Here is a 16101-nt window from a genome sequence, read left to right on the forward strand (position 1 = left end):
GTCCCGAGAAGGCTGCGTGCCGGTGTCTCGACCGGAGTCGGACGACCTCGGCACTGTTTGGGCCTTTTTCGGTGCCGACGGTCGGTCACCGAATTTATGGGTGGAGCCATGGCCGGATGGCAGTGGCGTCCCCTGGGCCTTGTAAATGTGTCTCTGTGTGGTTTTCGACGTCTTACTCACGGTTTGTGTATCGTCGAATCCTTCGGAGTCTGAGTCTTGGATCGAGAAGGTACCTTCCTCTTCCTCGAACTCCTGTTGGGCTGTCGGTGCGGACGCCATCTGAAGTCTTCTGGCTCGACGGTCTCGGAGTGTTTTTCGGGACCGGAACGCACGACAGGCCTCGCAGGTGTCTTCGCTGTGCTCAGGTGACAGGCACAGGTTGCAGACCAAGTGTTGGTCTGTGTAGGGGTATTTATTGTGGCATTTGGGGCAGAAACGGAACGGGGTCCGTTCCATCGGCGTTCTTCAGCACGCGGTCGGGCCGACCAGGCCCCGACGGGGGATCGAAAAAACTACCCTGAAGGGCACCGGAGCTCTTCGATCTTCGATGCGGTGTGGAATCTAAGTACGCCGATCCCGAACGCAACAATACCGACGAAAATCTTCCGAAATTAGCTAATTTTCCGTTCCGAAACTCGGAGCGACAGGAACACGTCCGAACCCGATGGCGGAAAAAAAACAATCGAAGATGGAGTCGACGCCCATGCGCAATGGAGACAAAAGGAGGAGTCACTCGGTCCCGTGACTCGAAAGACTTCTTCGAAGAAAAACAACTTGTAACACTCCGGCCCAACACCAGATGGCGAGCTATTGCAGAACATGCGTATCTACAGCGACAGATGCCATCGAACTTATTGTTATACAAAGGATGGTGACACCAGCAAGCCACAATGTACAAAGGTTATTTAAAATTGAGAGGGTGCCCTGCGCCAGCCCGCTGTTGCACCATGTTATGCTCTACACCATTCTTGCCATGATGTGCATCTCCAGTGTTTAAATCCTCTGCCCTACTGTGCTTCTTCAACACGGCACTCAGTGCCAACCCAGCCACCCTTCTCTTATTTACTGTAGTGAGGAGGGCCTCCATAGGCCTCCTGCTGCACCACGCTATGCTCTACACCATTCTTGCCATGATGTGAGTCTCCAGTGTTTCAATCCTCTGCCCTACTGTGCTTCTACAACACGGCACTCAGTGCCAACCCAGCCACCCTTCTCATTACTACGGCGCTCACCCCGCACCGGCTACAGCCAACACTTACGTTATTTAAAGCAGTGAGGAGGGCCTGCACCAGCCCGCTGCTGCACATTTCATAGGGGGAAATCGTGTTTTCATCCTTCAGCAACACAATGAGGTTCTCTAAAGCAGTCTTCATCAGGTCCCTCCACGTGTTTTCTCCTTCGATGATCTGCAGAATGATAAGTTTTAAAAATAGATGCAGGAGAGGAGACAGCACCTAAGTACTAAAAAACAAAAAAAAAAAAGAAAAATCCCAAAACTGCCCAAATGACAGAAAACGTACAGGTTACCACAGCAAGCAGTGAGAAAGCTGCCATTCTTGACTGACATCAAAATAAAAGGAGTAAACTGAGCTACAGGTAAGGACTAAGCATCTGTACCTCACAAACAAGTGGGCTTCCATCACAACAAACAGGGAAAAAACACAAACTGGTGACAAGACTTAAGTTTATGGACTGAATAAAAAGTGGTGAAGGACTGTTTCGACCGCTCAACAGAAACCCAGTGAACTCTGGGTTCTTCAAGGAGAAAACTCACAGGTTCTAAAAGAACCATTGTAACGCAGTTCAAATTGGGGGGAGGAGATGTGGGAACGACAAGGAGAACATGTGGTGAAATGGTCAAAGATGCAGCAGGCGATAAAGAATGCAGTACAGAAGTAGGTACAGAAAGGGGCAACGGTAATGCAACTCCCCCGGAACACGACGGTACAGTGGAGATGCCCACCCTGCCCCCCCCGAACACCACCCCTCTTTCCCCCCAGTAGGGCAGTGGCTAAAATGAAACCAGCTCTGGGTGTCTGTCTGCAGGAGAGGCTTACATATCATCAAAGTCCTCCCCACTGTAGGACAGCAGTGGTTTCCATGCTACAGTGCTTCCAGTCCCCACAATGCTCACCTGCCGGTTGGTGTGCAGTTCCCAAGCAGACTCCAGCTGGGTTGCAATATTCCTCAACGTCACCACCACACCCCGAGGCATGCTCTCCACTGCCTTAAAGTGATCATCGTATAAGTCTCTTGCTGTGGCTCGAACCTGCATATAAGAAACCAATATTAACCAGTCAGGGTACTACATACAGGGAGGTTTGTCAAGGCACACTGGGCAGATGACCTCTACAGTCTTGGCAACACATTCCATTTACCTGAACACAAGACATTTCCTTATCCATTTTCTCATTAACACCCTTAATGGTGATTTAAACCACACACTTAACAGAATAGGCTCCCAGTGAGCGAAATATCAAATCATAAAACAAAAAAATTATTTTGCTCTTGTCTGGCAAAAAGCAATCCCCTACTTCCATCTTTAACTTCCACTCTTGCCTTGCTCTCAGGATTGTCATCTATTTGGGTGAGCTCCCTTTCTACTAAAGCTCGGACTGCCCAGTTCCAGCTTCTTCCTGCGCCTGTGTTCAGGTGGGACATCTCTCGGACTGTCCTATACTAAAGGTAACAACTCTGGAGCAGGTCTAATGGAAGTTGGTTCTTGTGTTCTTTGCTTCAAGAGTCCGCAATCTAACCACTGCTAGCTCTGTGAATCTTCTCGTCATATATGTAATGATAATTTTCTCCTGTACTTTGCTGGACTTTTATGCTGCCCATGTTTTCAGCAACTGTTTGATACTATAGAACATAGAACACTGCATGGTGTCTTGCGTTTGGTTTTGTGCTTTGAAAATTAATGAAAATTGGATTAAAAAAATACTGAAGGTAGCAACATGGTGTTGATCGGTCTTGGTAAATGTGCCCTGGTTCCACTGTGTATGACACGGGCTGCCTTTAGAGCACACATCCTTTGTACACTGATATGCTTATAGATAACACTCTTTCTGCATCAAGCGTCTTATCTGGCTGCAAACCTTCAGCCTTCTGGAGTATGACATGGTACCTGTAATAAGCACAACATCTGACCTGCTCTCCTCTATTTAAAAAAAATATATATCCCATACTCCCAGTCAAGTATTTTTACTTGCTGGCCGCAGACTGACATTTTTTTTTCCCACTGCTCCAACACATTTAATTTTTACATAAGAAATTAAGACTTCTTGTTTGAAGGCTGCATGCATTCTCGTTAGGTTACTAGTTATGGCATTTTTCTTCTTCCAATGTATACAATGTGACACCATTAGTAGATTTATTGTAACCTGTAATTACTATTTTAATAATTTCTTTTTTCACCACAATGGTTCATCTGATGGCATTCAGTGCACTCCCAGCCCATAGCAATGTTTGCTCTTTATAGATAAGCATTGGCAAAGCCCACAGGTCTGGTGTCGTCTGCGGACGTTTAGGCTTTATCAATATTTCCTTTTTTTGTACGTGGGGTTGTATGAAGACGTGGCACAAGAGCAGCACAGCAGATGCACTGGGGAGCTGCCAAGCCTTCGCATCAGTAGGACAAGCATTGTTTAAAAGTCAAAATATTTTTTTTTATGTAAAGGCATTAAAGTGAAAGCACACATTGCACCAACAGTGCATGGCCCTCAGGGGGACTACTCATGCTGCTGCACACACTGTACAAAAGCAGAAAGCTGTCACTTACACCCAGCAAAGCATTGGGCTGAAGCAGACTGCCCCGAGTCCCATGCTGTGTGCTCAGGAGTGATGTTACACCACACAAATGGATGGAGAACCCCTCAAAGCCCAGTATGCAAGTACAAATAAAATATTTTTTTTTATAATAAAGAATGTCTTGACTAACGCAAGTCCTTAATAAAGCAATGAATAAATAATGTGACCGATACACTTGGGAATGCACTAAAATCCACCTAAGTGTATTTCTGTCTCTCTGACTAGGCGTAGTGCAATAACTGGCATTAGGCTGCTGTTTACAAAACACTACAGGGAACCCGTTCTCCCATCTTAGACACATTAAACATTTGTACTTTGTGACGGGGCTTTTCATGGTTATACACAATTCATAAAGAGTTCCAACCTCTCCATCGTAAGTCACAGAGCCGGAAACTAAACAGATCATTGGTTTTACTCTTCATTTCAAGGGAGAATGAAGCTCTTAGACTGTCCCAGCCAAGCAGCTGCCAGGTCGGGGGTGGGGCGGGTGCGTGTTAAAAGTGGACACTGCTGAGTTAGGTGGTACTTCAAAACTGTGAATGTGCACAATGTAAAACTCACCAATTTTATGTATGTAACCGATTGGTACCAGAAGTTAGCAAAAATCCAAATTGTGTTGCAGAGCAGGCAAGCATCTGCCTACACACAAAGTTTGAAAAGCAGACCATACATACAAAATTTCAGAGCTGGCACAAACACCCCCAAACACCACACCCACCACCCACCCACCCCGTGGGCATGACTCCTTAAATGTGTGTAGGAAGTTGGCTCTGTATGTGCTATTTCAAAGTAAGGAATAGCATGCACAGAGTCCAAGGGTTCCCCTTAGAGGTAAAATAGTGGTAAAAAGAGATAATACTAATGCTCTATTTTGTGGTAGTGTGGTCGAGCAGTAGGCTTATCCAAGGAGTAGTGTTAAGCATTTGTTGTACATACACATAGACAATAAATGAGGTACACACACTCAGAGACAAATCCAGCCAATAGGTTTTGTATAGAAAAATATCTTTTCTTAGTTTATTTTAAGAACCACTGGTTCAAATTTAACATGTAATATCTTGTTTGAAAGGTATTGCAGGTAAGTACATTAGGAACTTTGAATCATTTCAATTGCATGTATACTTTTCAAGTTATTCACAAATAGCTACTTTAAAAGTGGACACAGTGCAATTTTCACAGTTCCTGGGGGAGGTAAGTTTTTGTTAGTTTTACCAGGTAAGTAAGACACTTACAGGGTTCAGTTCTTGGTCCAAGGTAGCCCACCGTTGGGGGTTCAGAGCAACCCCAAAGTTACCACACCAGCAGCTCAGGGCCGGTCAGGTGCAGAGTTCAAAGTGGTGCCCAAAACGCATAGGCTATAATGGAGAGAAGGGGGTGCCCCGGTTCCGGTCTGCTTGCAGGTAAGTACCCGCGTCTTCGGAGGGCAGACCAGGGGGGTTTTGTAGGGCACCGGGGGGGACACAAGCCCACACAGAAATTTCACCCTCAGCAGCGCGGGGGCGGCCGGGTGCAGTGTAGAAACAAGCGTCAGGTTTTCAATGTTAGTCTATGAGAGATCAAGGGATCTCTTTAGCGCTGCAGGCAGGCAAGGGGGGGCTTCCTCGGGGAAACCTCCACTTGGGCAAGGGAGAGGGACTCCTGGGGGTCACTTCTCCAGTGAAAGTCCGGTCCTTCAGGTCCTGGGGGCTGCGGGTGCAGGGTCTTTTCCAGGCGTCGGGACTTAGGTTTCAGAGAGTCGCTGTCAGGGGAAGCCTCGGGATTCCCTCTGCAGGCGGCGCTGTGGGGGCTCAGGGGGGACAGGTTTTGGTACTCACAGTCGTAGAGTAGTCCGGGGGTCCTCCCTGAGGTGTTGGTTCTCCACCAGCCGAGTCGGGGTTGCCGGGTGCAGTGTTGCAAGTCTCACGCTTCTTGCGGGGAGTTGCAGGGTTCTTTAAAGCTGCTTCTTGAAACAAAGTTGCAGTCTTTTTGGAGCAGGTCCGCTGTCCTCTGGAGTTTCTTGTCGTCGTCGAAGCAGGGCAGTCCTCAGAGGATTCAGAGGTCGCTGGTCCCTTTGGAAGGCGTCGCTGGAGCAGAGTTCTTTGGAAGGCAGGAGACAGGCCGGTGAGTTTCTGGAGCCAAGGCAGTTGTTGTCTTCTGGTCTTCCTCTGCAGGGGTTTTCAGCTGGGCAGTCCTTCTTCTTGTTGTTGCAGGAATCTGATTTTCTAGGGTTCAGGGTAGCCCTTAAATACTAAATTTAAGGGCGTGTTTAGGTCTGGGGGGTTAGTAGCCAATGGCTACTAGCCCTGAGGGTGGGTACACCCTCTTTGTGCCTCCTCCCAAGGGGAGGGGGTCACATTCCTATCCCTATTGGGGGAATCCTTCTTCAAGATGGAGGATTTCTAAAAGTCAGAGGCACCTCAGCTCAGGACACCTTAGGGGCTGTCCTGACTGGCCAGTGACGACTCCTTGTTTTTCTCATTATCTCTCCTGGACTTGCCGCCAAAAGTGGGGGCTGGGTCCAGGAGGCGGGCATCTCCACTAGCTGGAGTGCCCTGGGGCATTGTAACACGAAGCTTGAGCCTTTGAAGCTCACTGCTAGGTGTTACAGTTCCTGCAGGGGGGAGGTGTGAAGCACCTCCACCCAGAGCAGGCTTTGTTTCTGTCCTCAGAGAGCACAAAGGCTCTCACCGCATGAGGTCAGACACTCGTCTCTCAGCAGCAGGCTGGCACAGACCAGTCAGTCCTGCACTGAACAATTGGGTAAAATACAGGGGGTATCTCTAAGATGCCCTCTGTGTGCATTTTTTAATAAATCCAACACTGGCATCAGTGTGGGTTTATTATTCTGAGAAGTTTGATACTAAACTTCCCAGTATTCAGTGTAGCCATTATGGAGCTGTGGAGTTCGTTTTTGACAGACTCCCAGCCCATATACTCTTATGGCTACCCTGCACTTACAATGTCTAAGGTTTGGCTTAGACACTGTAGGGGCATAGTGCTCATGCACTGGTACCCTCACCTATGGTATAGTGCACCCTGCCTTAGGGCTGTAAGGCCTACTAGAGGGGTGACTTATCTATACTGCATAGGCAGTGTGAGGTTGGCATGGCACCCTGAGGGGAGTGCCATGTCGACTTACTCGTTTTGTTCTCATCAGCACACACAAGCTGGCAAGCAGTGTGTCTGTGCTGAGTGAGGGGTCCCCAGGGTGGCATAAGATATGCTGCAGCCCTTAGAGACCTTCCCTGGCATCAGGGCCCTTGGTACCAGGGGTACCAGTTACAAGGGACTTACCTGGATGCCAGGGTGTACCAATTGTGGAATCAAAAGTACATTTTAGGTGAAAGAACACTGGTGCTGGGGCCTGGTTAGCAGGGTCCCAGCACACTTCTCAGTCAAGTCAGCATCAGTATCAGGCAAAAAGTGGGGGGTAACTGCAACAGGGAGCCATTTCTTTACAATGTGGTTTTACAAATATAAGGCACAATTCCTTGAGCAGTCAATAGGAGCAGCACACAAGCTTTTTCAGAAGCATCAGTGTGGTCTTAACAGGAAAGGTAGCTCAGTGGGTAGATCCTACTGCTAAAAACTGTGTGTAGTTAAAAACGGACAGGTCTGACACCAGCCTTTCGTGGCTGTGAGGTCAATAAAACAGACATGCCACCGAACAAACAGTTTTGCCAGCATTGCCCATTTGATACTACATCTTATAGCAGGTCTACCTTTGCTGGGGCACAGCCGGCAGGAAGTGCACTCAGTTGTTCGTTCCCCTTTCCATCAGGGTTAGAAACATGATAGAACCATGTAAGCCTGGTAATTTAAGCACCTCTCTGCTTTATGCGAGAAGTTAACCAATGAAACACCACAACTGCACTTTCAGAGGAGGGGGTGTGGCTACTTGCAGATTTAACTGCAGCTGCAAATGGCCAAGGAGTCCTGACTGACAGCCACTGCTGAACTAGTACCCTCTCCAAGGCCCATACCGAGGTCATTTCAAAGTTTTATGGAACTCTTGCGAAGCCAGCGCCCCTGTACACCACAGTCGGGGGGGGGGGGGGGGGGGGGGGGGCATCCAAAACAATCTCCATCATTACCTTCTGCTTGATTTTCTCAGACTTGGACTTCAATTTTCGGCCCCTTTTCCCAGTCCAACCGGTCACAAACTCTGATCCTGTGAAGTGAGGGAGAGAAGAGGTTACTTACAAAAACATGTCAAAAACTTTCTGTTAAATCCCAAATACCAGCATCTTTTTAATTAAGACTATGCCGTACTGGAAGCCTTCCCAGGCCAGTGTGCCCAGTACTGGAGGCTTCATGTGGAGAGCAATGCCACATCAAGGGCAGCCTTCTACGGTACTGCAGGCATCTCATCGAGTGCAGTGTCAGGTTGGGAGGTTTCACAAGGGGGACTCTGTCCAGTCCTGGGGCACACTCTCAAGCACTTTGCCCATTCTGAGGGCCTGGCATGGCTTACAGTGGCAGCTCACCAGCAGCCTGACCACATCTGGAAGCTTTTTATGCCTTAGAGCCAGGCCAGCAGATGTTTCTGCATTTCTGGAGGCTTCATGTCGGGTACAGTGCTCGGTCGGGGAGGCCCACTGGGAAACTGTGCCCACGTCTAAAGCGGTCATCAGGGGCAGTGTGTTTGCACCTGGAGGCTTCACATGTAGAGTGGAGGAAGCTGCACATGGAAGACGGTATCCTTCTGGTCATGGGGTTTTCAGAACTGGACAAACACAATCCGGAAAGGGGTGTCTAGATTCTGAGGTTCCTGAAGGGCAGTAACAGCACAAGTGGAGACTTACTCAGAGACTCTGAAACAGCAATCTAAAAACTGAGCTAAACGTATGCTAAACGTATTCTTTACATGCTCGCAGAAACACCAATTATTGCCTTTGGGGTCGGGGGACCCTTCTAAATAGCTGATGAACAACTTGTTCTTTTCACTCACTGATAAAGTCTAGGTGCAACGTAATCGAGGCCCTCTGCCAAACAGTCAATCGGATTATTCACATTTAATCACACCTGTTCTCGGGGAAGCAGCTGGCCAACAGCTTCTCTTACAGCCGGGTATCAATAAAAAGTCAAGAATATTTTCATTAAATAAAGCACAATAACCATAATCTCAATCCCACCCCATCCAAGTTCTTAAATTCCATGCCAAGGAGGCAGTGCCTGTTTTACATATTTTGTGAAGGGAATAATAGGCCTATGTCTCAAAGAGGGGTTGTTAAAGGACTCAACACCTCAGTAATGCCTAATTTTAAGGGTATGTGGAATCTTCCAGTGGAGTAAAGTCTCGATGCTCTGTGATACCTCAGTTTGTGCTGACTTATGTGGGACCTCGTTGTGGTCCAGAATGGTTTGGGGCTGTAATTAAGCCCACCTAAATAAGAGTTAACTGTTAGTCTGGGGTCAGGTTGAAGATAATGGACATATGGACGTTTTTGAGAAGACTGTCCGTGCACCAGAGCTGATTTTTGGACAAATATTGACACAAAAGTATTGGAGATTTGGCTTGAACAATGTGTCCCTTTCAAAGCGGATTTCACATTTAATACAGTAAGATCTGATTAAACTAAAGGTACTATCTGCACGGAAAGTATAGTGGCATTGGTTGCAGATAAGATCTCAAGTGCGTCCAACCTCAAGAAAAAGTGCCTTGAAACTGAATAAACCTTTCAGCCGCTCATTACAGTCAGAAACTCTAAGTAAGCAGCTTAGACATACATGGAGTAACTCCTGACAACCATTTGCTGCAAGTAACCGCCTCTTGTTGGGACCTTAACTAGGTTAACCTGATGAGGAGATTTCAATCTTCCCAATTTCCTTATGTGTGTGGCCCCTGAACAACAAGCTGCTCATCCTTTAGAATCCGAAAAATGCAGGGAGACAAGCCACACAAAACATGTTAATGACTTTTCTGTCACTGAAGCTGGAGGAACGAACCATCTAGGCCACTCGGGCCAAGCGTATATTCTGTGGTCTACATAACTTTGTGCTTTCTAGGTTTGCAGACTGCACCCCTACACTGCACACGGAGGTCCAGAAGGCAGTGCCGTGCTACCTCTGAACTCCTGATCTCTTTAGCAAGGGCGTGTGGGCGAGTGTAGAAGAAATATTCCGCACCTCTTCTTTACAAAGCCACAGGAGTAGAGAGATACAAGAAATGAAGACAAGGAAATCACATTCCAAAACGAAAGCCTAACTTCTGCTCAGAGAACGCCATGGGTTATTCTTTGAGGATGAATTGAAGGATTCACAAATACATATTTGAGGAGTCTCAAACTCTTCACTCCTACTGCGATATGATTTGGCCTCTACTGTGAAAAGGGGCCTTCTGCACACATCGCATCTGCAGCAAGCCGTAAACCACTCGAAAAGCCAATATAATGCCCCATTGTACTGCAAAGAATACTAGACCTCTTGGTTACAAAGAAGGGCCTGATTCGGATTCATCTAGTGGATTCTCAGATGTCACCCCCTCCCACCTAGGGCGATAACGTGTACTGTGAGGGTGGGAGTCTGAGGACATCCTCCTATTCCCCCTTCTCCGTACGTCTTTGTTAAGGCGGTCCTTTGTGGTGGGACAGTCAGGTAGCGGGGACAACAGTGAGGGTGATCCCTCCTGGAAACGTTCTCTCAAATGTCAAGCTGAATAGTAAGGCCACCAAAGCTTTATAAAAACTACTGCCCCAAGATCTGCCCTCGTTAGCTTGAGTTTGGACTCTTTCCAATGATTAAATTGTATTTGCACAATGTTTACTACCCCTGCCGAGGCGTCAAAGCGCTTTATAGCAAGTAGTACGCTACCTGGGAGCCTAAAGTTAGTGGTGAGAGCATTAGTTCTTGGGGTTAGTTTTGCAGACTCACTCCATGCATCCACTCCAGTTTCCTTGTGGTACATTGCTGACATAGATGTGGTTATCAGAGGGGGCTATGTGAGACAACCACGAGAATTTATAGATATTCTTATGGCTTCCTGAAAGAGCTTTAAGGTAGACAGGCGTGAGATTTTAGAGTAATTTGTACACAGAAAAGGCAGACAGAAGGTAGAAAAAAAGCAAAGGTTGATTTTAAAAAACAAGTGATAGAAGGTCAATTTTTCATGCAGGATTTTAAGAAATATAACAGGTTGAGAATCTTTGCCTTCAATGTGTGGACGTAAACCTCTTGAAATAAACAGTTTAAAATTCTGCTCCAAAGGAATGTAGCTTACACAATCTTTCTAGAGTCACTCTTCAAGAGGTGACACAGACACTTCTCACAGTAAAAAAGGAAGCACATTGCTTGTTGAGACCCGTTCACTTCACGCAGTGCAAAAAAATATCCGCTTTTTATTCACCCACTACAGCGTATTTAATACTATAAAGTATTGTTACAGTTTATGCAAATTATATGCACTATAAACAATGCATATATATTATAAAATATATCTTATAGAAACATCCAGCAACTTAAAAATAAGGCAATTTGTAGAAACATTGCAGCAGAACACACAGCAGAATGGATGTGTCAGAGGTCCCCTTCATCTTCCAGCATCCACCCTGCCACCCAACATCTCAACAACAATTTCCCCGAACCGACCCCTTACAATCTAGCCATTCCCTAGACTCACCCAAGGAGGTTTCAGCTGTGAACGAGTGCTTGGTCCCACGGTTTGATTCAAACACGAAGCCTGGGAGATCCTCTTTGAGGATAGTGGCCTGCTGCCCATCTGAGTTGTGGACAGCAATCTCGCCTTCTTTCTGGCAGGTGAGGGACCAGTTGCCAACCGTCAGCTTGTTCGGACCAGGACCCGATAGAATCGGCTGGCTTGTGGTGGAAGGTTTCACCTGACTACGAGCTCTCTGCAGCTTCTCAAGAAATTCACTTCTACTTTCTGTAAATAAAATGAGAAGACTCACTGAACAGATGGAACAAATCTTGGCTGTTCTTTCATTGCTCTGGTCCAAAACAAATTCCAAACAAGATGGAAATGGGATTCATTTTCCAAACATTTATTCAGTTTGAACCAGTAACTCAGATCCCAAAACTAAAGAAACTGAGGAATGAAAATTCAAAACAGCAGTACAAGTGACTCCTGCTGTTTATATTTCACATTCCAAATTACAGAAGAACACCATTTTTCGGCACTTTTTTTTCAAAATGATATATAATACTCCAAGAGGTTTTGGAATCGAACACTTTTATTCTTAGTTTTGGATGCCAAAATTAGGTCAATCAAGAGCAAATTGTGTGGTACTGCCCTCGCCTACCCCTCCCCGTTAACATTCCAACAAGAAAAATGTCTGAATCACTTTTGCTCGACAGAAGTGCAAAACATTCATATCTTCTGAACCAAGACATGACCAATGCATGCGTAGTCCTCATTGTACTCATACACCCAGCCTTGCGTCTTGGACAACAGAGCTACCCCTCAGTTAACACAGATATCACAGGCTCAATCGGGTGGGATCACTAATGTTTCAACCGTGCAGAACCTTTAAAACGAGGCAGCAGACCCATCTTCAGTTTACAGAGTGAGCAGGCACAGCAAGTCTTCTACAGCTAAGACCACTTAGATCTGACAACACCCAGGGCTAACAGCTCAAACAACTGAAACACAGCTCAGGTTACTCAGCGTGTACAGGCGAAGGCCTTCTAGAGCTGACAGCAGTCAGGTAAGACAGCAACTAAGTTTCGTACCTTGAAGAGCAGAGCTATTTCTAGGTTATCCAGATATTACGGGCTGGAGCTGTAGGTGGTTCAAGGCTTACATTTCCTATGATATAGTGGCTTGACACATTAGCTAGAAGACCTATCACAAGAAGCTTACAAGAGTTCTTGATACTAAAGTAATTAGAAAATACAAGACGACAAGCAAGTGGGCTTGTACCTGAGCTGTCAGAGCCACCTTCCGGGCTGCCGCTGGAATACATAGTGGCCAGCTTCCCATCAAGGATGAAGCGAAACCATCCGTTGCTTCCATTGGAAAGCTCCAAGGCGGCAGCATCGCTCCAAATGTAAAGGCAGTCTCTCCCACGGATGATGGACCAGTCTCTCCAGTGGTAGGGTTTGCCCTGCTGCAGCTCTTTGGCGTCTTCCTGGGGCTCATCTTCCTGCAACACAAAGGGGAAACCTAAAGTGAATTCACTGTGCACAAAACCATGCAGCACCTGGCATCATATCATGAAGGTGCAAAAAAGATTTATGCAGATAACACAAAGATAGGAGAGGATAAAATAGGAGAGAACAAAACATTTTTGATGAAGTAAGGTGTAGAAAAATGGATTACTAAGCGGTGGAGTTGTGAGACCGAACCATATGATAATGTTACAATCTTTTTCACATCCAGTAAGATTTCTTTAATAAAACACAGAGTCCTGGGGGACTGTGGCACAGAAGAACAAGGCTTAATCAAAGGAACAAGCGTAAAAGATTTAGAAATATTAAACAGTAAATCAGAAATGTAATAATAAAATTCTGGCACCACTTTATAAACGTAGGTTGTATTTTTATTCTTAAATAGACTCCTACATGATAAAAATCTATTGGAGGAAAGTTGGTCTCTGTATGTGTGAAATGCGCTTGTTTTTGCTGTCTTTGTGAACACACTTCATGGAGGCCACTACCGCCGATTTATATAACTGAGCACAAAGCTCACATGCACGATCGGCTCCTTGTTGCGCACAGACTTGTCTGCAGCGCACAAAGATCTTACACGGTTGTCAAATAGAGGAAAAATATTCGAAGGAACACTGGATGTGACCCAAAGCTTTATCCTTGGAGGAGCAGAAAAAAACGGATTTTTCTTTATCATACTCCTTGCTGCAATCACAACTTTGCGTGCAATGAACATCCTTTTTGAAACCCCAGTCTCCATGCGATCGACAATACTGAAGTCTTAGAGATGGAAAATGCTTCTATTTATGTCCACGTGTATTGATATAGCAGTCTCTACCCTCTTATTGCTTATTTAGAGCGAAGCCAGAAATGGAGTCTCAATCAACAGGATGCCAAAGACATCTCAAGGACTCTGCACTACTCCCAAAAACATTACACGAGGCTCTCTGGATGAACAACATCAGCAGTGAAAGACTGAATATGCGTGGACAAGAAAAATGTTTTCGGTGCTTCCCACACTGTACAGCAGTGTTTGGTTGAAATAATAAATCCCACATCTTGTGTTGACTTTTCTAGAAGGTGTCAGGTTATGTGAGATTCTGTAGGCTCCCCAAGGCAAGGGTGAACAGATTTTGAAATAATGACTTTACCTTGTTGTTTAGTAAAAGGCTGAAATCTAATTCAATGCCTGGTGAAGGTTCATAGATTTACTGCAGATTGCTACAATCCAACACACGCATTAAGAGAGGTTTGTTTTTTGTTTGTTAACTAATTATTCCTGCTTATGAGCATTCCACTCATGCCACTCCCCTTTTTCATACTAACTGAACAGGACCATATTTTTTGGCCCTCATGCACAAGCCACCATCTGCAGTCCACTGGGCTAAGGGAACCCAGTGCATGAGCAGGACTTTGGTTTAATCAATCTCCGTGGCTGAGTCCGATATTGCAAAAAGTCTCAAAATTAGTTCAAGAAAATTACTAACTGCCTCAGCGATAAAAGGGCTGTAGAGGAGGCATGTGTCTCACTAGAAGGTACAAACCGGGCCCAGGTCAATAGTCAGGATGCTGAATCTGCCTGTGCCCTGTGGGAGAATAACTAGTAAAAAACAAAAAAGAAACCTTTTACTATCAGTTGGTGCCTGCAAGACTAGATGATGGCATGAGATCTATCCACTCTGCTTGCACCTCCCCACCTCCAGCCAGTAAGGTATTGTAGGAAGTTGGCTCTGTATGTGCTATTTCAAAGTAAGGAATAGCATGCACAGAGTCCAAGGGTTCCCTTTAGAGGTAAAATAGTGGTAAAAATAGATAATACTAATGCTCTATTTTGTGGTAGTGTGGTCGAGCAGTAGGCTTATCCAAGGAGTAGTGTTAAGCATTTGTTGTACATACACATAGACAATAAATGAGGTACACACACTCAGAGACAAATCCAGCCAATAGGTTTTGTATAGAAAAATATATTTTCTTAGTTTATTTTAAGAACCACAGGTTCAAATTTAACATGTAATATCTTGTTTGAAAGGTATTGCAGGTAAGTACATTAGGAACTTTGAATCATTTCAATTGCATGTATACTTTTCAAGTTATTCACAAATAGCTATTTCAAAAGTGGACACAGTGCAATTTTCACAGTTCCTGGGGGAGGTAAGTTTTTGTTAGTTTTACCAGGTAAGTACGACACTTACAGGGTTCAGTTCTTGGTCCAAGGTAGCCCACCGTTGGGGGTTCAGAGCAACCCCAAAGTCACCACACCAGCAGCTCAGGGCCGGTCAGGTGCAGAGTTCAAAGTGGTGCCCAAAACGCATAGGCTTCAATGGAGAGAAGGGGGTGCCCCGGTTCCAGTCTGCCAGCAGGTAAGTACCCGCGTCTTCGGAGGGCAGACCAGGGGGGTTTTGTAGGGCACCGGGGGGGGACACAAGCCCACACAGAAATTTCACCCTCAGCAGCGCGGGGGCGGCCGGGTGCAGTGTAGAAACAAGCGTCGGGTTTTCAATGTTAGTCTATGAGAGATCAAGGGATCTCTTCAGCGCTGCAGGCAGGCAAGGGGGGGCTTCCTCGGGGAAACCTCCACTTGGGCAAGGGAGAGGGACTCCTGGGGGTCACTTCTCCAGTGAAAGTCCGGTCCTTCAGGTCCTGGGGGCTGCGGGTGCAGGGTCTTTTCCAGGCGTCGGGACTTAGGTTTCAGAGAGTCGCGGTCAGGGGAAGCCTCGGGATTCCCTCTGCAGGCGGCGCTGTGGGGGCTCAGGGGGGACGGGTTTTGGTACTCACAGTCGTAGAGTAGTCCGGGGGTCCTCCCTGAGGTGTTGGTTCTCCACCAGCCGAGTCGGGGTCGCCGGGTGCAGTGTTGCAAGTCTCACGCTTCTTGCGGGGAGTTGCAGGGTTCTTTAAAGCTGCTTCTGGAAACAAAGTTGCAGTCTTTTTGGAGCAGGTCCGCTGTCCTCGGGAGTTTCTGGTCGTTGTCGAAGTAGGGCAGTCCTCAGAGGATTCAGAGGTCGCTGGTCCCTTTGGAAGGCGTCGCTGGAGCAGAGTTCTTTGGAAGGCAGGAGACAGGCCGGTGAGTTTCTGGAGCCAAGGCAGTTGTTGTCTTCTGGTCTTCCTCTGCAGGGGTTTTCAGCTGGGCAGTCCTTCTTCTTGTAGTTGCAGGAATCTAATTTTCTAGGGTTCAGGGTAGCCCTTAAATACTAAATTTAAGGGCGTGTTTAG

The 16101-nt window shown here is 46.5% G+C and overlaps 1 protein-coding gene across 12 annotated transcripts in view; it reads right to left on the reverse strand.

Moving 5' to 3' along the window:
* Positions 1 to 16101, reverse strand: part of HECTD1 (HECT domain E3 ubiquitin protein ligase 1) — a 352555-nt gene that overhangs the window by 217711 nt on the left and 118743 nt on the right. For all 12 annotated transcript variants that reach the window (XM_069209073.1, XM_069209084.1, XM_069209083.1 and 9 more), the window contains exons 13-17: positions 12665 to 12887; positions 11405 to 11668; positions 7881 to 7957; positions 2135 to 2269; positions 1260 to 1406 (exon numbers count right to left, since the gene is read on the reverse strand). In XM_069209073.1, coding sequence (XP_069065174.1) covers positions 1260 to 1406; positions 2135 to 2269; positions 7881 to 7957; positions 11405 to 11668; positions 12665 to 12887 — 846 coding nt within the window. The remainder of the gene's footprint in view (positions 1 to 1259; positions 1407 to 2134; positions 2270 to 7880; positions 7958 to 11404; positions 11669 to 12664; positions 12888 to 16101) is intronic.

Source organism: Pleurodeles waltl, chromosome 9 (assembly GCF_031143425.1).
Source record: "Pleurodeles waltl isolate 20211129_DDA chromosome 9, aPleWal1.hap1.20221129, whole genome shotgun sequence".
Lineage (NCBI taxonomy): Eukaryota > Metazoa > Chordata > Amphibia > Caudata > Salamandridae > Pleurodeles > Pleurodeles waltl.